Below are 21,404 nucleotides of genomic sequence, written 5' to 3' on the forward strand. Positions count from 1 at the left end.
TCTCCCGGCGGGACGTCAAGGCCCTTCGCCGGGAGGTCCTCTCGGTGAAACCAGGGGTGCCGAGGGCGGCGCCCCACCAGCGGTGGAAGGGCACCACCATCTCCTTCGGGCCGTCCGATTGCCCAGAGAACATGGCGGGCGCGGGAGTGCTGCCGCTCATCACGGCACCCACCATCGCCAATGTTCGCCTTCACCATGTGCTGATTGACGGAGGCGCCGGCCTGAGCGTCATCAGCTATGCGGCGTTCAAGCACCTGCAGATCTCGGAGTCCAAGCTGGCCCCATCACGCCCATTCTCAGGAGTGGGCCCGGATCCCGTATACCCGGTAGGGACCATCACCCTACCGGTTACATTCGGGACGGAGGACAATTTTCGTACCGAGAACGTGCAGTTCGAGGTTGCGGAAGTTAACCTCCCCTTTAACGCCGTCATCGGCAGACCGGCCCTATATCGGTTTATGGCCGTCGCCCACTACGGGTACCTGGTCCTGAAGATGCCCTCTCCGGCAGGCGTTCTCACCGTCCAGAGCGATCGTGCCGCTGCTGTTATGGCGGTCGAAAAGCTCCATGCGCTGGCCACGGGGCTTACCCCTGCAGCTGGCGCCCAGGGGTCCGACCCCTCGACCTCACGTGCCAAGGCTCTGGCCAAGGCACCGAAGGTCCGTCCATCTGACACGGACGACGTTCCCGTGAAGACCGTCCAGGTCGGAGCGGAGACCTCCCAGACCAGCCGCATCGGTGGCAACCTGGAAGAGAAATAGGAAAGCGCGCTCATCGCCTTCCTCCAGGCAAATGTCGACGTGTTCGCCTGGGGACCATCACAGATGCCCGGGATCCCCAGGCAGGTGATCGAGCATCATCTGAAGATCCACCCCGACGCCAGGCCGGTCCGGCAGAAGCCACGCAAGCAGTCCATTGAGCGGCAAAACTTCATCCGTGAAGAGGTCCGCAAGCTACTACAGGCTGGTTTCATCGAGGAGGTCTACCATCCTGTATGGTTAGCCAACCCAGTTGTGGTCCCAAAGGCCAACGGGAAGCTTCGGATGTGCATCGACTACACCAATCTTAATAAGGCATGTCCAAAAGACCCTTATCCACTTCCGCGTATAGATCAGATTGTAGACTCCACCTCCGGGTGTGATTTGCTGTCCTTCATAGATGACTATTCTGGTTTTCATCAAACCAAAATGGCTAGGGATGATAGGAAGCATACAGCTTTTGTAACAGTGGATGGTCTTTATTGTTATATAGTGATGCCTTATGGATTGCTTAATGCTCTACCCGCCTTTGCTCGTGCAATGAACATCACTTTAGGTGATTTGGTTAGAGATATAGTAGAGGTGTATGTCGATGACGTCGTTGTCAAGACTAGAGAGTCGAATTCCCTATTGGAAAATTTAGCTCGAGTTTTTGACAAGTTACGAGCGACCTCCACCAAGCTTAACCCCGAGAAGTGCGTCTTCGGCGTATCGGCGGGGAAGCTCCTTGGTTTCCTGGTCTCCCACCGGGGAATCGAAGCCAACCCAGACAAGGTCCGGGCAATCGAGGCAATGAGACCCCCTGCACGCCTCAAGGATGTACAGAGGCTGACGGGGTCCCTGGCAGCCCTCAGCCGCTTCATTTCGAGGCTAGCGGAGAGGGCACTTCCTTTCTTCAAGTTGATGAGGGGGTCCGGCCCATTCGCATGGACCGAAGAGGCAGAACGTGCCTTCCAAGAGATGAAGCAGTACCTTACCTCCTTGCCGGTCCTGGTCGCACCGGACCCAGGTGAGACACTGTTTCTTTATCTTGCAGCAACGTCCGAGGTGATCAGCATGGTGCTGGTCACTGAGAGGTCCGAGTTTCTCTCGCAGGGGGCCCCTGCGGACCCCCCTGCAGGAGAAGGAGGCCCGGCCTCCCCCACTCCAGCAACCGGCCCTATTTCGGAGGGTCCGGCCGGGTCCCGACCCGGAGAAGTGTTAAGCAACTTGGGAGCTGATCGGACCCCAGCTCAAATTGAAGGATCCAGTCCCCTTGGCAGGGTCAGGACTGTCCAAAAGCCGGTCTACTACGTCAGTGAGATCCTTCACGAAGCAAAAGCCAGGTATCCTGAAACGCATAAGCTCCTTTATGCTATACTTGTTGCGTCCAGGAAGCTCCGCCATTACTTTTAGGCCCAAAAGGTTGTGGTGGTGACCGCCTACCCGTTGTGGGCCATCCTCAACAACTCCAACGCCACAGGCAACATCGCCAAGTGGGCAGCAGAGCTCGCTGGGTTCCAGCTCGATTTCCAACCGCGTCACGCCATCAAGAGCCAGATCCTTGCTGACTTCATCGCGGAATGGACGCCTGCACCAAGCGCCTCCGGGGGTCCGCACCAAGGGACGGACCCCCCACGTCCGGAGGTCAAGGCTCCGGTCTTTACCGGACCTCACTGGACCCTCTTCTTCGACGGGTCCGCCCGTGGCAAGAGGGCCAGGGCTGGCATGGTCCTCATCGACCCACGTGGCGAACAGTTAAAGTACATGGTGCGCCTTGATTTTGAGGCCACCAACAACATGGCGGAGTATGAGGCCTTAATCTTTGGGCTCACGGCAGCTCTGTCCCTGGGATCCGGGAGCTCCTGGTCAAAGGGGACTCCCAACTCATCATCAGGCAGGTCCGGGGGGAGTGTTGCTGCAACAACCCCCAGCTCGCAGCCTACCTCATCCATGTGAAGAGACTGGAGAAGGACTTTGATGTGCTGGAACTGCAACATGTTCCACGCGAAGGCAACACAGCAGCTGATGCACTCTCCGCGAGCGCATCGACCCAGGCACCCGTGCCTGAGGGCGTCTTCCTGAGACGTCTGCTGAAGTCTTCCGCCCAGTCCGCCGACCTGGGCGAAGGGGGTCGGACTAGCACCTCGAAACTAGCGTCCCGGCGGCAATTTATCCGTGGTGCCCGCCAAGGGTTGTGTCCTCCCTTGAGGGTCCCGAAGACCTCAGGGAGCCACGCCCAGTTTCTCAGGAAGGTCCTGATGCATGGATCTCTAAGGTCCGGGACTACCTGAAAGATAATTACCTTCCTGAAGATCAAGCATCTGCTGAGCGCATTGTCCGCATGGCTAAGCGGTACACGGTGGTAGAATGGGATCTCTACCGCCGTGGCGCCAACGGCATCCTCATGCGGTGCATCACCCAGTAAGAAGGCCGCGACTTGCTTGCGGAGATCCATGGAGGCGAGTGAGGAAGTCATTCTTCATCCCGCACGCTGGTCGGTAAAGCTTTCCGGCATGGCTTTTACTGGCCGACAGCACTCCAGGATGCAGCTGAGTTGGTAAAGTCCTGCAAAGCATGCCAGTTCCATGCAAGGCAGACACACACTCCAGCTCAGGCGCTGCAGATGATTCCTCTCTCTTGGCCCTTTGCCGTGTGGGGGTTGGATATTTTGGGACCTTTCCCTAGGGCCGTCGGCGGGTACCGGTACCTCTATGTTGCCATTGACAAATTCACTAAGTGGCCGGAGGCAACCCCAGTGGTCAACATCACCAAGGCGTCGGCAACTGCTTTCCTCAAGTCAATCGTGTGCCGGTTCGGGGTCCCGAACAGGGTCATTACTGACAATGGAACTCAGTTCACGAGCCAGTACTTCCAGGAGTACTGTGAGGATATGGGCATCCAGCTCTGTTTCGCCTCAGTGGCGCATCCCAGGAGCAATGGCCAAGTTGAGCGGGCCAAAGCCGAAATCCTCAGAGGGCTCAAGATCCGAACCTACTGTGACCTTGAGAAGCATGGCGCAAGGTGGATTGAAGAGCTTCCGAGTGTGTTATGGGGGAACCGGACCACACCCAGCCGGGCAACAGGGGAAACTCCTTTCTTCTTGGTTTACGGGGCCGAAGCGTGCCTTCCCCCGGAGATCACCATGGGCTCTCTGCGAGTCCTATCTTTTGATGAGGAAATGCAGGAACAGGAGCGTCGCCAAGATGTGGACCTCGTCGACGAGCGCAGATGGCGAGCAACAGTCCGAAACGCACGGTACAACCAAGCGCTCCGGCGCTACCACCAACGGTTCGTGCGTAGTAGGGAGCTCCGGGTCGGGGACCTAGTCCTAAGGCGGATCCTGAACCGAGAGGGCCTGCACAAGCTCTCCCCCAGCTGGGAGGGGCCCTTTAAGGTGACAAAGGTGTGCCGACCCGGATCTGTTCGTTTGGCTGCGGAGGATGGAATGCAACTGCCCAATCCATGGAACATTGGGCACCTCCGTAAGTTCTATCCATAGGACCCGATTGAGTGGGAATTTTTCCTTTGTAATTGGTAGCATCACCGTGCAGACCAGGGCGGTCGAGGTCCGCCCTTGTAAACCCGGCCCCTGGCGTACATCGCACAACTCTTCTGTACCAATTCATTAAGGGAAAATTTGTTCTCAAAAGCGTCCTTGAAGTCTATGCGATTCTATATTTTTTCGCTTCTTGTTACGCTAACCTCTCGCATGTTTTCCGCGTCTGTGTCATGCCCAAAGGCCTTCTTAAGTTGCTACGCCACGTCTCTGCCCGGGACCTTTGTTTCATAGGAGAAAAGGAACCGGACCCCTGTGAACTGGCTTCAGGGAGACGCGCTCGCCCTTTGCTGGGGTCCAGGGTTGTGTAGCCGCTTAGCCTGGTTCCGTACCCTAAGCCTACACGCCCTGCCCTCCTAGGGTGAGCGCCGTTGTACCTCAAACCATGTACCAGGGGGCCGGGACCCCTTTTAGCCCTCGAACATGGGTTCTGGAGTTCTGACTCGCTATGCAACTTAGGAAGCCTTCGCTGGCCAGACCGGGAACCTGTGGGGACGTCTACTAAACGTCGATCCTAAGTCATGTGCAGGACCTCAGTTCTATAGCAGCTAGTCCCGACCTATCGCGACTACCTCCCAGGGGGCCACGGGACCTCGGTGTGCCCAAAAGCACTTTGCAGATCGACAACCAGGAAAATAGCTAAGTTTTTCGCAAAAAGTAGACACATGGAATACTTAAACGTATTACTGAAAATGTGCACAATATTATAAAGTTATCTTACAATAGCAAAAGTTATATTACAAAAGAAATAACAAAAAGATACTGGCACTACTACTCTGGTGGTCCGGAGGCACTCCCACTCTCTGCAGGTTCGGGACGTCGCCGGAGTCGAGCCGCGACCATGTCTACCACCTCCTGGACCCCTTCTCGCGCGACGGCCGCTATCGTCCGGAGGGGTCCGACCAGGACGGGAGTCAGCTGAACGGCAGGATCATGGCTTCGGAAGCTGGTGAGGATGTACTCCGCCATCTCCCGGGCAACTACTCGTCCCTCTGCCTCCAGGAGGTCCTGTAGGCCGGCCTCCGCATCCTGTAGCCGCCTGGCGGTGGAGTCCAACAGCTGGAGCGCGGCGCCGAATGGTGAAGGAGCCTCCGGTACCCAGATGGGGTTGGCTCCGAGCGCCTCTAGCAGAGGGTTCACCGCACCAACCCATCTTGTTAATCGGTTGATGCCGGCGCGTTGCTCTGCCAAGAGCCCCTCCACCTTGGCCTCCCTCTCCTGGAGCGCTGCCTCGCATTCCTGGAGCCTCCGGTTCCCGGCTGCCAGCTCCTCCTCCACGGCCTCTTCCCGCCTTTGGAGCTCCTGCAGCCGGGCCACCTCCTCTGCTTCTCGGGCGGCCAGCTCTTCCTCTTTCTTTGCTGCCGCCGCCGCCCGATCCGCAAGGGTGGCCAGTTGCGCCTCGGCAGTTGCAAACGCCTCCCTCGCCGCGGCTGCCAGCTCCCGGGCGATCCGATCCCTGTTTGCCACCGCCTGCTTCATCTCCTCCACGGCGATCAACCCGTCAAGGGCTTCCGTTTCCCGCTGCCTGGCCTCTTTCTCCCGTTGGAGCGCCGCCGCCTCCCGGACGCGAGCTTGCTCCAGCTCCTCCTGCAGAAGCTCGCGCCCCTGCACGAGCTTGGCGCGCTCCTCGGTGTAGCGGGCAGAGACGGAGTTGATGCGGTCGCCCAGACGGACCTCCCAGTCGGAGAGTCGGTGGCGTTTTGCCTCCAGCTTCTCCCACTCCCGGCGCATGCCGGCCTCTAGCTCCTTCTGAGCTTGGTGGCATTTGGCTATGAGCCGGGGAAGAGGGATCTCTGACGTGCTTGGGAGGAGGCGCCGTCCCAGCACCACCTCCGGATCCACCTCCTCTGCCGGTGGGGAGGCGCTGCTAGCAACTTCGGCGACCCCGGGTGCCGCCCCCTCCGCCTCTTCCGCTGCCTCTGGTGCCGCCACCTCTGCTGCCTCCGGCGCTGCAGCCTCCGCCGTGGCAGCGGCCCCCTCAGCCGCTGGCTCGGCTGGTGAGGGCCCGGCCTCGTCGTCTGAAGCTGCGGTCGCTACCTCCATAGCTACAGCGGCATTGGTGGCCTCCTCCTGGGGGGCAGCTTCGGATCGTGGCGGGGTGGAGGCACCCGGCTCCGGGTCCATGGGTCCGGTAGCTTCTGGAGCTGCTTCGGGCGGGGGTCCTGCTGGGGATGGCGCCGAGGGTCCCGACGCTGGCTGGGGGCCGGTTCCCCCAGTTGGTACGTCTGAAGATTGCGACCTGCCGTATCACCTGTATGGTTAAGGACCAGAAGCCAAAAAAAATGGTGAAAAACCTTGACAAAACCACTTACGGGAAGTCGTACTACTCCCATCTGCCCCGGGCTGCGGGGGGGACTTTCCTCCCTGCCGAGGACCCCCCGGACATTTGGTGGGTGTCCCTGGCCATCGGAGTTTCCGGTGGCGGTGATGGAGGCTGTGGATTGGCCTCCGGTGGTGGTGGTGGCGTCGCCGGATGCCGTTCTGGTGGCGGTGGCGGAGGAGGCTGACGTGTCCCCTCCGGACTCCTCTCCGGCTACTGACGTTGTGGCGCGGGTGGGGGAGCTCTGCTCTGCTCCTCTGCCCCCGCCGTCTTCTGGCGTTTCGGCGCCGGTTCCCCGACCAAGGAACCGTCGCCGCGCTAGAGCCTCCGGGACTTGCTCCCTTCGGCTTGGCTGCGCCGCTCAGGTGCCGCCCCCTGAGCCTCGTCGCTCCTTTGGGCCGGGGCAGCACCCGCACTATCTTTCCGCCGGTGCTCTGGCACCGGCGCTTTCTCTTTTCCTTTCCCGCCGGGGGCCGGACCCCTGGGTCCCGGCTCCCGGCACCTTCGCTGGGGCGTTGTTGGCGGTCCGGAGAGGCGCCAGGGATCTGGAGCCCGCGGTTGGGGTCTCCTCCCAGCTGCCGGACCGCCAGGCCGCCCTCGTCCAGGGTCGGCATCGACGCCAGGATTGATGAACGCAATGCCTGGTCCTCGCACAGGGCCTTGACCCCGATCGGGAGGACCAGGGACTCCGGGATGAACGCCTCGCCGGTCATTGCCCGGATCGCCGCCTCCAGCTCCGCCCTCGTGAAGTCTCCGCCGGGCCCGCGCGCAATCCTGCAGCAGTCGTTTAGCCCCGTGTACACGTAGGCCATCCGGGACTGCTGCTGCAGGGGGGCGATCCGCCGCTTCAGGAAGTCGCCTAGCACCATCATGGAAGTCAGGCCGCTCCTTGCCAGCTTGTTGATCCGGTACAGTACCGGGTCGAGTTCCGCTGGTATTGTTGGCCTGGCCTTCCAGGTGCTCCGGTCGCTCTGGGGGCCCTCCGTTGGCAGCTCCAGGCGGTCGTGAGGCTCGACAGCCGCGATGACCCAGCCTTCACGCCAGTCCTCCCACTTGGAGCTGGAGAAGGCGGCGATGTAGGAGCCCGCCATCCCGTGCCGGAGCTGGAAGTAATAAGCGCCAATCTCACCGCGCTTCTTCCCGGTCCCGACTAGGGAGTAGAAATGTTTGAAGATGGTGGTGCAGGGGCGCACCCCCACGAACATCTTCATGAAGTGGGCGAAGACCGCCGCGAGGAGGACGGAGTGGGGGGTGAGATGATGAAGTTGGAGGCCAAACTCCTCCAGGAGTAGGAGGAAGAAGGAGGAGATCGGAGGAACCAACCCGCACATAATGTACGAATTGAAAAGGACGAACTCCCCCGCGGCAAGGTCGCGGAGGGGAATCTCGCCGGCCCTGACCTTCCCAGCATTCGCCGGCGCGGTCCACCCCAGAAGGCGCCGCACCGCGTCCAGCTGATCTCGGGTCTGGAAGCGGCGCGGGAAAGGAAGTGAAGCCATGGAGATTGTTGGGAGTGGATTGCGTAGGAGCGCGGACGAGAAGGGGGCCGAGTGCAAGGAAGCTAATTACGAGGGAGGATGCGAAGACGAAGGGGCGCTGCGGCGTCTGTTGTTGGCAAGAGCAAAAAGGTAGCCGATCCCTTCGGCGCTTACCTTTTATGCAAAAGCTGTTGTCTTCTCGCATTCCACGACGACCAAGGAGAAGTCGAACGGTTGCCACCGCCAGCTTCCCCTCTCCTCACGCTCCATGCCCGGTGGGCCCGGGCCCACCAGTCATCGGCATGGGTGCGGGAAGTTCGGGGGGGGGGGGCGGGCTAGAAGAAGGGCGGAAACCGAACCGCCCGAGCCGCACGACGGACTCGAATAAGACAAGAACCTGAACCGTCTGACGCGCACGGTGCGCGCGGAGGACGGGCCCCTCGGGGATCCCGCTACAGGCGAAAGGACATCCACGCCCTCTCCCGGCGGGAACGAGCTGTACACCCGGCGCGATGCTGGGATCTGGCCCCACCTGCGGGTTCGTCTCTCACCCAAGGTGGGCCCGGGGGCCTCTGTCGGTACATATAGATAGGGGTACCTCCTGCTAGGGTGTCCAGGGCTTGGCGCCTCACAATCCGTAATCTCCCTTTCACCTACTGGGGGACGTGGAGGCCCGGGCCTGACAGCTGGGACCGTGGTCCCCGGACCCTCCCCGTGCTATTACAAGTCCGGGGCCTCCACGTCCCCAGGAAGGCTGGGGAGCTTTCGGGGAGCCTTCGCGGACCCGGTCTCTCCAGGGAGGTCCGGAACTGCCGCGTGTGGTGGCCGGTCCATCACAGGCCAGCCCGCTCCGACCGGTCTCGGGGGCCCGGACCCCCCATCCCCCGGGAAGGGGCCCGGTGCCGCCACGTGCCGTCCTACAAAGGGGGCGGGGCTGGTCCTTCCGCGTACCTGCGGCTGGAGACCCTTCGCGGGTCACCTCTCCACCTACTAGCATTTAATGCAGTGGCTGGGCCGGGCGCGCCCAAGTCAAAAAGAGCGGCCTGCCACTGGCACATGGGGCAGGTATGCTGACACCACGGTAAGCCCGTCAGTTTCCAAGGCGGCGCGTTGTATCACCGCGCACAGTACGCGGACTGTGTGCAGTCCCGTCACGGCGCTGCGCGCGTGATGATGGACTGTAATAGGCGAGCTAAGGCGTGCGAGGTAACAGTACGCGTACCACGGGACAGCTCCGTCTCGCCCTCTGACCGAAGGCCCCATCCCAACAGTGACAGCACGGCTTCACTGTTAGGTAACGCTGACGCCGGACACTGTACAAGATAAGGCTGTACGCGGCCATATCCTGGCTGTAGATACGCATATCAACTTCTCGATCGAGAGGACTACGGAGAGGAGCTCGAGGAGATGACCTCCATATCTCTCGTAGTGCAGCTCCTGTAGGCTGGACCCACCTGTCGGGGTCCCGCACAATGTAAGCGCTCCCCTTGGACTATAAAAGGGAGAGTGCACTTGTTAGAAAAGTCCCAAGTTCCAGGTTGCACACACACAAGCTTATGCTGCTTTCCATTCAGGCTCACGCAGCCAATACAACACCAAAGTGGACGTAGGGTATTACGCTCCGGCGGCCCGAACCACTCTAAATCTTCGTGTCCTTCCTGCGTTCATCTGTCCACCGATCGAGCGCTCCTAAATCTCCTCCAAACCCATCCTTAATTAGGACTAGGCGGGTGCTTTCCGCCACCCGGCTGGAGAATTCCTTCGACAGTTTGCTATATTTATATATTTATATATATATAAATAATAAAATCTATATTCTATATCAATCTTAGAGCAATACAGCCGGCTATGCAGCCAGCTATAGATCTTTGCAACCTATATCTCAACTTACTTATACAATAATTAGCTTTTTTTACTATTAAATATAATTTATGTATCTCTCACCTCCGCCTCTCTCTCCCCGCTCCTCTCTTGCTCGCCATCACAGTTCCTCGACTCCCACCCGATCCCGTCGCGTCGCCGCCGCCTCCGCGTAACCGCCCAGAGCAAGTTGCCGCGATCTCCTGATCGCTTTCAGGTCGAACTCGTTGAGATCTCTGGTACGTTTCTACTCCGGCTCTGCAATTTTCGTCCATCGATCTACCCACCCCCACCACCATACGTGGGAGTTCCGATTTTTTATCTCGTCCTAGATTCATTCAATTCACCAACGGCTTCCAGTCTGTCGTGCTATACTAAGTAACTAGATCCGTCTCTCGGCCACCGCAGCCCTTCCGATTCTCTCGGCGTAAGAGACGGGATGGCGCCGACGGTGCGGGAGCTGCCCGACGACCTCACCGCCGAGGTCCTGCGCCGCCTCCCGCCGCGGAGCCTGGCCGTGTCCCGGTGAGTCTGCCGGGCGTGGCGCGACGCCATCGACGCGCGCTGGCTGCTGCGCGGGGACCTGCTCCCGCTCTCTGGGGGCGGCATCTTCATGAACTACTGCACGCTCTACTCCCCGGAGTTCCTCTCCCGCCCCACGGCGGGCCGCTCCATCTCCGGCAACCTCGAGTTCATCCCCGGGATCTCCACGGTCGTGGACCACTGCAACGGCCTCTTGCTCATCGCGGCGACCAAGGCCGACTACGTCGCCAACCCCGCGACGCGGCGGTGGGCGCGGCCGCCACCGTGCCCGATGATGCCACGGAGGACGGAGGATGCGATCAAATGCCTTGTCTATGATCCAACCATGTCACCGCACTACGAGGTGTTCCTGATCCCTTCCCTCCCTGACCGAAACCCGAACCCTGACATGGCGTGATCCAAGTGGCCACCATCATCATACGCACTGCAAGTGTTCTCATCGATAACTGGGCGCTGGGAGGAGAGGTCCTTTGTTCTGGAAGGAGAGCACCCGGAGGAGGTCCGGTATGGATGGCGCGTCATTAACAAGATCCATTGGCGAGGAGCGCTCTACGTGCGCTGCAGAATTGGTCTTGTTCTGAGGTAGGTTAATCAGGTATTCATTTCTATGATCATTCTTAGGTTTATTTCTTGGTGTAACTATGGCTAGACTCTGCGTTGTGCTGACCTTTTTGTGGCTTATTATTCTTGTTTTTTAGGATATCCATGTCAAATGCAAAGTGCAGATGGGTTCCGAGGCCACCAGGTGTTGAAGTTGGGCAGTATGGATCTTTGGGAACATCGGAGAAGAGGGTTTGTTGTGCATTCCAGCATGATTGTCAAGTACTTCGAATTTTCCACCTCAATGAATCAAGTGGACAAGTGGGATGGGAATTGAAGCATACTGTTGATTTTACATCCTTCGCCCGTAAGCTTCACGAAAGGGACTACAGTGAGCAACTGAGCAACATAAAAGGACCTTGGATATTGCAGGATATCAACTATTACAAATGTCCTTATGGGAACGATAAACATAAGGAGGCAGTGGAAGATGACTTTGAATGGAACTCCGATGATGATGACGTTCTCAACACAGAGAATATGGTTGAAGGGTCCTATAAGGGATATACCAGTTTTCTTGGATTCCATCCTTGCAAAGAGATTGTCTTCTTGAATGCAGCTTTGAGCAGGGCAGTAGCTTATCATTGGAATGCCTCCAAGTTTCAGGATTTGGGCAACATATACCCAAAAGATTACCTTGAAAGTGCTCTGCATTGTGCACAAATAGAGACCTCCTTCATATACACACCATGCTGGATGGAGGATTTCCCAGAAAATAATTTGGAATATGCGCGGATTGAAGATTAGCACAAATGTGTGCAACTTGTGGAAGCCATGGAGTAAACAGTGTAGTCATGTTTTACTCTCTGTCCTTATATATGCCGTATGTTTCTGTTAGGAAATACATACATCAAGATCAAAACCTCTACCCTATAGACACTGCTGGATTACCTTGATCTTTTACTTCCCATGTTGGGCTATTAGTTTGTAACGCGAGCCCGATTTATTTGAATGGATGTTTCAACCATATTCTCCTTTTGTTCAGTTATATACTAGAGATTACCTGAGGGGTTGCTACTTTTTCAGTTATCACGTTTTGGTTCTGCATCCATTCATGTGTCCTTACTCCTTAAACCCCTGCAGAGACAGTGTAAAGGACAAAATCCGAATCGGAAACATCTCCACTTTAAAAAAGCAGTTAAATCTGTTAGCGCGAGAGACAAAATTAGTGAAGCTTCTGAGGGGACGGGGATTTCTAGTTAGCGTGCGCGCTAGGAGGCTTTCCGGCAATCGATCTCTGACGACACCAAAATTCCTTTTTTAGGAAGTTTTATTTTCCGCAATTTCCCATTTTTAGAGAGTTATAAAGTTTTATATATAATTTTTATATCCAAACTTTTTAGTGATAACCTTTGATTTCTAGTTAAGTGATAACCTTTTGGGCATAACTTATTCTTATAATTTTCAGAATACTTCTTAGTGATACCTTTGATCACAAATTAACATGAGAATAGTGCCAACGAAGTTTACGAGTAAAATTACAATGAAAATTCCTCCGTATAATTTTTCTAACACAACTTTTATAAATAATTTGTACAAGTAATCAATATCATCGTAAATTTATACACACAACTTTATGCATAACTCTTTCTAGACAAATTTTTCAAACATATGAATTTGATTAGGCATATAGCTAATGATTGTAGCTACCCACATGTTAAATAACGAAGAAACGAAAAAATAAAAGGAAAGAAAAAGAAATGGAAGAAAATATTTTATGGACTAATGATCTGCCCATAGTAATGATTGCAGCTACCCACATGTTGAGAAGTAAAAACAAAAATAGAAAACCAAAGGAAAATAAGGAAATAAACATTACGCACCTACGCTAAGGTGGCCAGGTGGGGAGCGGAGCGCATCGTCCGCCGGCAGCAAATTCAGCGAGCGATGGCTGAATTGGAATTGCGGAGGGGATGCGAGTTACAAAGAGACGGGTGTCTTGAAACAAAACCGAGGGGAGTGACAAGGAAGCGAAAGCCGTTGATGACTAGATGCTCGAGTCTCTGTCTTAACTTTGGGCAATGATTTTTGCATCAAAATAGTCTTGAGTAGCATGCATCTTCAGTTTTTCCCTCCTAGTTTCTGTTCGATCACCGTCGATCCTACTCGTCATAATGCTACAAGTTAGTTTCTAATAAAGTGAAGCAAAGAAAAAAAAAGTCAACCTTCCTTCTATATTTCCGCTCGTTCTGTTCTATCTGATGTTGCTGATTCAAAGTTGTCACTTGTTTACGTAGCAAAGCGGCCATCTGTCTGTTTGGTCGGGCAAAGATGATATTTGGGCTTTGTAACGAGTGGCATATTGCATCTCCTTTTGTCTCTGTTTCTGGGCCGTAAATAGGCCGACTGCTGGGCCTTACAGGGCCGCCATCACAGTCATCTCTGTCATCCATCACCGTCGTCTTCCCGCTGAGAACCCGTCGCGTCGCCGCCGCTCCTCGCGCCTAGGGTTCCTGATCGCGTCGCTCTGCTCCAAGCTTCGGCCAGCAGAAGCTGCTGCAGTCTCCTGATCGACGACCTCATCGCGGACGTCCTGCGCCGCCTCCCGCCGCGCGGCCTGGCCGTGTCCCGGTGCGTCTGCAGGGCGTGGCGCGACCTCGTAGACGCGCGCCGGCTGCTGCGCGCGGACCTGCTCCCGCGGCTCCGTGGGCGGCATCTTCATGAACTACACCGCGCTTCATTCCCCGGAGTTCTTCTCCCGCCCCACGACGGGCCCCTCGATCTCCGGCGACCTCGAGTTCATCCCTAAGTTCTTTAAGGTCGTGGACCACTGCAACGGCCTCTTGCTTTGCACAGAGACCTGGCATGACATTGACTACGTCTCCAACCCAGCGACGCGGCAGTGGGCACGGCTGCCCCCGCGCCCAACCTCGCAGATGGGGAAGGCCTTTGACCACATCGAAGGCCTCGTGTACGATCCCACTGTGTCACCACACTACGAGTTGTTCTTGATCCCTTCCCTTCCTAATCAGCCCAAGACAATGCTCGACTCGGAGATGATGCAATCTCAATGGCCACCGTCATCATACACACTGCAAGTGTTTTCATCAAGAACTGGGTGCTGGGAGGAGAGGTGCTTTGTTCTCGAAGGAGAGCGCTGGAAGGAGAAGTTGTTTGTTTCAGAAGGAAGGCGTATGGTGCAAACCTTTACTGACGTGAAAGTCTATTGGCGAGGAGTGCTCTACGGGCTCTGCGAAATTGGTTTTGTTCTGAGGTAGGCATTCGTTTTTTCTATTATTCTTAGGTTTCCTGGTATAACTATGGCTAGACTCTGCACTGTGCTGAGCTTTTGTGGCTTATTTCCCTTTTTAGGATATCCATGTCAAATGCAAAGTGCAGATTGGTTCCAATTCCATCAGAGGCTGATTGTAAGCACCATGGATGCCTTTGTTTGGGAAGATCAGAGAAGGGGGTATATTGTGCATTTGAGCATGATTGGCAAGGACTTCGAATTTTTCTCCTCAATGAATCAAGTGGACAAGTGGGATGAGAATTGAAGCATACTGTTGATTTTACATCCTTCGCCCGTAAGCTTCACGAAAGGGACTACAGTGAGCAACATAAAGGACCTTGGATATTACAGGATATCAACTATTACAAATATCCTTATGGCAATGATGAACATAAAGAGATAGTAGAAGACAACTTTGAATGGAACTCGGACGATGATAACGTTCTCAACACAGAGGATATGGTTGAAGGGTTCTATGAGGGATATACCAGTTTTCTTGGGTTTCATCCATACAAAGAGATTGTCTTCTTGAATGCAGCTTTGAGGAGAGCAGTAGCATATCATTGGAATACCTCGAAGTTTCAGGATTTGGGCAATATATATCCAAAAGATTACCTAAAAGTTGCTCTGCATGGTGTAGACATAGAGACCTCCTTCATATACACACCATGCTGGATGGAGGATTTCCCAGAAAATAATTTGGAAGCGCGGATTGAAGATTAGCACAAATGTGTGCAACTTGTGGTAGCAATGTATGGACGACAGCATATTCATGTTTGACTCTGTCCCTCCAGTTTATGTCTTATGTTTATGCAGGGAAATAATCTGAGTGCTCATCTTCATTTTCACCTTTTTTTTATTTGTTTTGTTGCTTGATTATCATTTTTTTAGATCTCTGTAATAGTGCCATCAGTTTGTAAAATGTGCCAAGCTACATGAATCAAACGTTTTACCTATGTTCTCTTTTTTGCTCGGTTATAACTAGAGATTATCTGAAGACTTGTTAACTTGCAGTGATCCCTTTTTTATTCTTTATTCATCTGTCCTTAAGCCCCAGTTCAAACAAATCAAGGTAAGAAAGGAAAAAAAATAAAGTGGGACAAAAGCAAGGGCGTACATGGTTTCAAAGGATAAGATTTTTCCAAGGACAAGAGAAAGTGTTCTTAAGCTATGCTGTTTTTTGCCCTTGCCTCCGTGTTCTTACCTTTCCTCTTCTCTCTGTTTTTTTAAACGAATTAGACGGGAGAGCTGTCGATTATATTAAAAAGAAGAAAATATCTAGAATGGACAGAAACAGCAAATAATAATTCCGACCTGTCGGATTGAGACATCAACACAAGCCGGACAACACCGTCACGCAATACACTACTCAAAGTTAACTTAACAATATAGCCCGGTTGGTTTGGGATATCAACCGCACCACCGCACCACTCATCGCACTACTTAACAAACAGACCAGTTGGATCGGGACATCAACTCGTACTTCATAACGCAACATGTCACCGTAACTCTTCAACTCCAACACCAACGGCAGCAACACCTCCATAGCATTACCTGCTACCATTCCACCAAATCGCCGTCCCACAGCGTCCGCACCACCATCAACTTTTTTTGTTTTTTTTCTTTTTGGAAGAGAGAGAGACGAAATACCCTTGCTGCAGCTAGCCAGAAGAAGCCGAACCATCATGTTGGAAATGCCTAGCATCGCCTTCAGGAAGGATGTGCCCCAAATAACACGCCGAAGCCAGCCCAAGAGAGATTAGATTTTCACCCGCATTATCTACAACATAGGTGAGGTACTGGTAGAGGATGTGTCTAAGGAGGGAGCGGCGTCCGCAAACATGATCGTCCAGGCTTTCGCCCTGACCTCCACTGATCCCACCACCAACCGACCTGAGATGCATGAGACGGTCGGCACCGTGGGACGCCTCCATTTGGTCGCCATCAGCCACATCACCATGACGTCTCTGACGAGCAACCGACATTTCCTCTTCTCGTTCTAAGCTTCAAGACTGTCCATGGAACTCCTTGATCCAGCAATGGTAGGTTGATTCGTGACGTAACGTGATCTGTGTTTATAGTGGTATACGGGTGCGTCGAGACTTTCTACGGATGCATGCACTCCGGGATTCGATTTGGCCGCACAGCACCTGCAACACTATACACGCCTTCAAATTATTTACTGTGTGCTTGTAGTTGGATTTCAATCGGTGTGCATGTCCACTATACACGCCTTCAAATTATTATACTGACTAGTTTTTCGCCCCTGGTTTTGTTGCCCCTTTTTCTGGTTTGGGATGTTTCAAGTAGCAACGCCAGTTTTGTGATCCCGGTCACAAAACCACTGCTAAGATGAAAATGTTGAGCTGGCACCACATCTGAAAAACAAACTAGTATGGCGTGGAAAATGGTCGATAAATTAGTATGTAGAAAGCAACCAGAACATACAGGATCCAAGGTCGGTAGCTCATCATATGCCCCCCCCCCCCCCAAAGTTTGAGTAAAATTAGGACCGCAATCAACTAACAGTCCCGATAAAGTCTGGGACCAATCATAACCTACTAGTACAATGCTCTGCCGTCGCAAATAATTGTTTTTTTGAAACGCCTCAAATAATTGCTGACAATAAAGAATACCAAAAACTTTTGGGGTCTTGGAATCAGGCTTGACTACGGTATCAAGGATACGTTCAGAACTGAAGTGTGCACTCGCATGTCAGAGTTGTCATAGCACCGGTTCGGGTTACCTCCACTGAGTACCTCGCTTAGCTTGGTCTGCTTTTTCAACCTTATAAGTGCATTGTTTGCTTCACGGTTTTACCTGAAACAAAATTTATGCATCAGAAAGAAGACTTATCTAAGTTACGAGAATGGAATCAATTGAATAAAGAAAGAGAAAAGCTGAAATGGAATCATCTATGTCTGGGGAAATAAAAGAATCTATTGTGCCAGCACAAAAGACTACAAAATACAATGCAATTCCGTCCTAATAAGCTGAAGGCAATCTAATAGAAGCACTCAGTACTCACTGATATTGTGAAATAAGAACCTACAGAATTATCAAAACCAAGTCCTAACAGCAAAAGGGAAAGAAACTTAACAGAATCAGCTTGATAGTCTTTCATCCACTACAATTTTCTCACTGATATAAATTAGTTCCATGAGCAAATATGTTTTCCCATTTTCCAGGTGCCCAAGCTTGTGTCAATTAGCTTATGATTTCAGCATTCCGAGAATATGCTACTAACCTAGGTTGGAGAGATTTCTCCCTAGGTTGAGTTCAAGGATATTCATGGAGATCTTTATGATAGCTTGCTGGAATATCTGGAAACAAAGGAATGCATTGATATTTGAGGGCATCAGACCATCCATTAACTCCTGGACCTTCCACTTCGTTGAGGCCAAGCTGCAATCTCATAGGCTAAAGGATAGTAGTAGAGAAGACTTTCTAAACTGGGTCAGCTCTGTACAGTAGTTACCATGTGTAACATCTGAAGTTTCTTTCTCTCTGGGGATTGTATCATCCCCATGCTTTGTACAGTTTTTTATCCTTCTTTTTTTAATAAATTACCACAGTGGGGGCCTCCCCCGCTGTACAGTTTCAAAAAAGGATATGCCATTGTCTAATTGGCATGTGTGGGACCGTGGGTCAGAGGACCGAAACTCAACTTCGTAGATTGACTGTACCCGTATGTTGATAGAACACGAGACTGGAATATCTTGAGAAATTCCACAGGTAACAGGAAATGGTAAAAGGTGGCAAGTCAGGACCAATCAGTTTTCCTTTTTCCCCCCTTTTTTTGAAAGACTGGACAGTTCCAATCTCCAGTGCCATTGTTACTACAAAACTGAGTGTGTGTGAGTACAACATTTGTGTACGGCATTTGTATGCAAATGCCACTATCCCTCAAATCCAGATACGAACATTGCTCATGGCCAAAATACTTTTATTTTATTTTTCATGCTTTTTGCTTGATTTTTCTATAAAAAATCTCTCTCTAAAAAGCAAATAAATAGCAGAATTTCTTTGAAATCACCCAAGTTCGAAATGATGTACCAATTACCAGGATCCTGAACCCTGGACAGGACTACTTGTGCATGAAAAAGTTCACATTGGATAGGAGCAGCACAAAACTTCAAGGAAAACTTGAAAGTAAAGTTACCAATGACTACTTCGAAACAGCTGGAAAATAGTAATTAAAAAAAGGTGAAATGTCCACTTTTCTGAACTACAGAAGCATACATGTAAAATGTAATACAATTCAGTCGACATTGGTACGCACACATTATAACACAATGGAAGAGTAAGGTGCCGGAGATGTGAAAACAAAGGTAGATCTAATATTGATTAATCAGGCAGGTCATATACTTAATAATGATTTAAATGCTGAGGTAGAATTATGTTAAGGGACGTGATAAAACATTATTGGATGTTCATTTCTCAGTGAAGATTTTTTGTAGTAATTCAACAAGACTATTAGGTTGCCTCTTTGGCATAGTTGGCAACCATTGACACTGACACATGTGATGAATCAAGCAGAATCTGAGTTGCAGATGTGATAGGGGCATACTCAATGATTTTAGTGCAGATCCATGCCTCAGGATCTATGTATCCAATAATTTATCTTGGTTCTTGCTTGCTTCCAGTTCCATCTTTTTACTTTCATCCCTTATCACACGCTTGAAATTACTGAGCTCGGCAGAGTCATCACCATACACCATCTTGATGTTATCTAGGCAAGCACTGAACAAGCAGATATATCGTATATTCAAATCACCATTTCAAAGTTGACAAAAGAACATGCAGATACATAAACAAGGACAGAATAGCAGACCTGCAAGCTTCCCTGTCGAATCTGCTGCGTGGCACGCCAAAGAACTCATCGAAAACCTTCGGTTCCACCCTGCAGAACGAAGGTCGGTCTAAAATCGCAACACATCGGTCAGAATGGCATCTGCATTGCACAAACATCATTACCAAGCCTGTGGTGACAAGCAACTACCTTGGTAAATGTTGCAGGTGCGGGTGGCCTTGTCGTAGTTGATGCACCATCCATCGTCGCCGGTCATGCTCCTGTACAGCTGCACGCGTGACCAACATCGTCGCCATCAGTTGCTCCATTAGCGCACAACAACAAATTCCACGCTCGAATTGACCGAAATCTCGCATCTTTGATCAGGAAACATTCCCTTTTTTCCCTGATACTGAAAGACGCCGAGGTTGTCGACGGTCCTACCTGGAGGTCATCGGGGTGGTCGGCGAAGATCTCGTCGGGGGTGGGGAAGTCGGGGCCCTTGTCCAGCTTGCAGCACGCTCCGCACCCGCTCGCGCACTTCCACCGCACCGCCCGCTTCGCCTTTGCCTTCTCCTGCTGCTGTTGCTGCGTACCCCCCTTCCTCGCCTCGCCGCGCTCCGGACTCCGAGGGCCGCGCGCTTGTTCAAGTTCCGCCGGGCGGTTCTTCTTGGCATCGAACGATGGCCTCGAGCCGGACTTCTTCTTGCTGCTCGGGGTCTCGCCGTGTCGAGGCAAGGGCTGCGGCGGCGGTGGCAGCGGGGACGGGGACGGCGGCTTGGCCTCCCCCCGCCGCTGGCCCTTCCTCCTCCTTCCACCCGAGGACAAGGCGGCGACGGCGGTGAGCCGGATGGATATGCACCTGCCTGCGCTAGCGCCTGCAGCCACCGCGGTGGACGCCGCCGACGCCGCCCTGGCGCCGCGCAGCAGCAGCATCTTCGCCTCGCTTCCGTTTCTCCCTCGCTTTCGCTTATCCCCTGACCCTCCTCGCGCAAGGCCTCAAGCAGGGCTCGCGGGCCCAAATTGAAACTTCCAACAGCCCAAGACGAACGTTGTGGGCCCATGGGTCAGGATTATACTACGGCTCCCCCAGCTAATATGGCTATTGGAGGCCCATGAAAATATGGCTTCGTCGGCTCACAGCCCATTCCACAGCAGCATACCACCACTTCTCCCCCCGACTCAGGCCACCCATCAACCCCATGGGTGAAAATTTGAAAAGAACAATTTGAAAAGGGGAATATTCATATATAGGATTCAAGGTGCTAATGGTTCCAAATCCAGACAAAACCGCACCAAACCAATTATAATTGTTCTCAGCAATCAAACCCCACCAAACCAATCTGCTTGCGTCAAAAACCAAACTAAACTAATCCGCCTACGTCAAAAACCAAACTAAACTAAACTAAATAAACGGTGCTAATGGTCACGAAGGGGAGAGAGAAGAGAATCGTGGTGAAAAAGAAACAGAGAGGTAAAATGGTCCAAACATGTGCCAAATACACGAACAAATACTAGAAAAGAGGAAAAATACATATAATAGCACGAAAATTAAGTGTCACATATTTGGAGGTCATTTTTGCGAAGTTGATGTTAGGAATGGCAAAACTGCGAAACGCAATGTTTGGAGTTCTGTAATTTTTTCATTTAGTGCAGCATACGATTAGATCATTGCATGTCTTTTGCTCTATACATAGGGTAAACTTCATCTTTGTTATTCACATTCCTTATCATGTTCCATGCTAAACACAAAATCTTATCTTGTTGACAACCATGATGATCAGTCATAAATGGCGGTGCTACATATTATAACCGATATGAGACCAATTACTGACATAGCGGTGTCCCATAAGTCGTCGTTGGATCGATCCCACATGTCAGCACAATTTATATCTTCATTGTTCATTTGGCCTCCGTAGTAGCCAAGATTAGTCAAATATGATCATCCAAATGAAAGTGCTAATGGGATGGGCTAAATTTTACCAAAACTCAAAACTTTAGCATGTGCATAGATAATAATATATGCTAAAGTTTAGTACTCAATTTTATCTCCTCCAAACAGACCCTATATATAATTGTGTGCTAAAGTGTGTTTTTAATGAAATATGTGCTCAGTCACATTCGTGAAAAAATTAAGACATATGCTCACATTTACAGTTAATAATTTTTTTGAAAGGTAGCTAACTATTCTTTGTGTGGCGGCTATGTTGCCTACATTTACAGCTAACGATCATGAATTTTCTCCATTATTGGAGGGAATATCACCATCTAACACCAATCATT

General features: G+C 52.3%; 2 protein-coding genes across 2 annotated transcripts; one reads left to right on the forward strand and one right to left on the reverse strand.

Annotated features, from left to right (window-relative positions):
• Positions 1-10,567: 10,567 nt before the first annotated feature.
• On the forward strand, positions 10,568-12,064 carry LOC112873294. The gene is made up of 3 exons (XM_025936286.1): positions 10,568-10,840; positions 10,901-11,079; positions 11,196-12,064. Exons 1-3 carry the CDS (start codon positions 10,568-10,570, stop codon positions 11,842-11,844), a joined length of 1,101 nt encoding a protein of 366 aa, XP_025792071.1. The 3' UTR covers positions 11,845-12,064.
• Positions 12,065-16,911: 4,847 nt separating this feature from the next.
• Positions 16,912-20,106, reverse strand: LOC112873467. The gene is made up of 5 exons (XM_025936418.1): positions 19,566-20,106; positions 19,332-19,410; positions 19,164-19,251; positions 18,900-19,072; positions 16,912-17,149 (listed from the first exon to the last, which is right to left on the reverse strand). The coding sequence occupies exons 1-4, from the start codon at positions 20,055-20,057 to the stop codon at positions 18,934-18,936; spliced, it is 798 nt and encodes a 265-aa protein (XP_025792203.1). The 5' UTR covers positions 20,058-20,106; the 3' UTR covers positions 16,912-17,149; positions 18,900-18,933.
• Between the last annotated feature and the right edge of the window lie 1,298 nt (positions 20,107-21,404).

The sequence above is a fragment of the Panicum hallii genome, chromosome 9 (assembly GCF_002211085.1).
Source record: "Panicum hallii strain FIL2 chromosome 9, PHallii_v3.1, whole genome shotgun sequence".
In the NCBI taxonomy this organism is placed as follows: domain Eukaryota; kingdom Viridiplantae; phylum Streptophyta; class Magnoliopsida; order Poales; family Poaceae; genus Panicum; species Panicum hallii.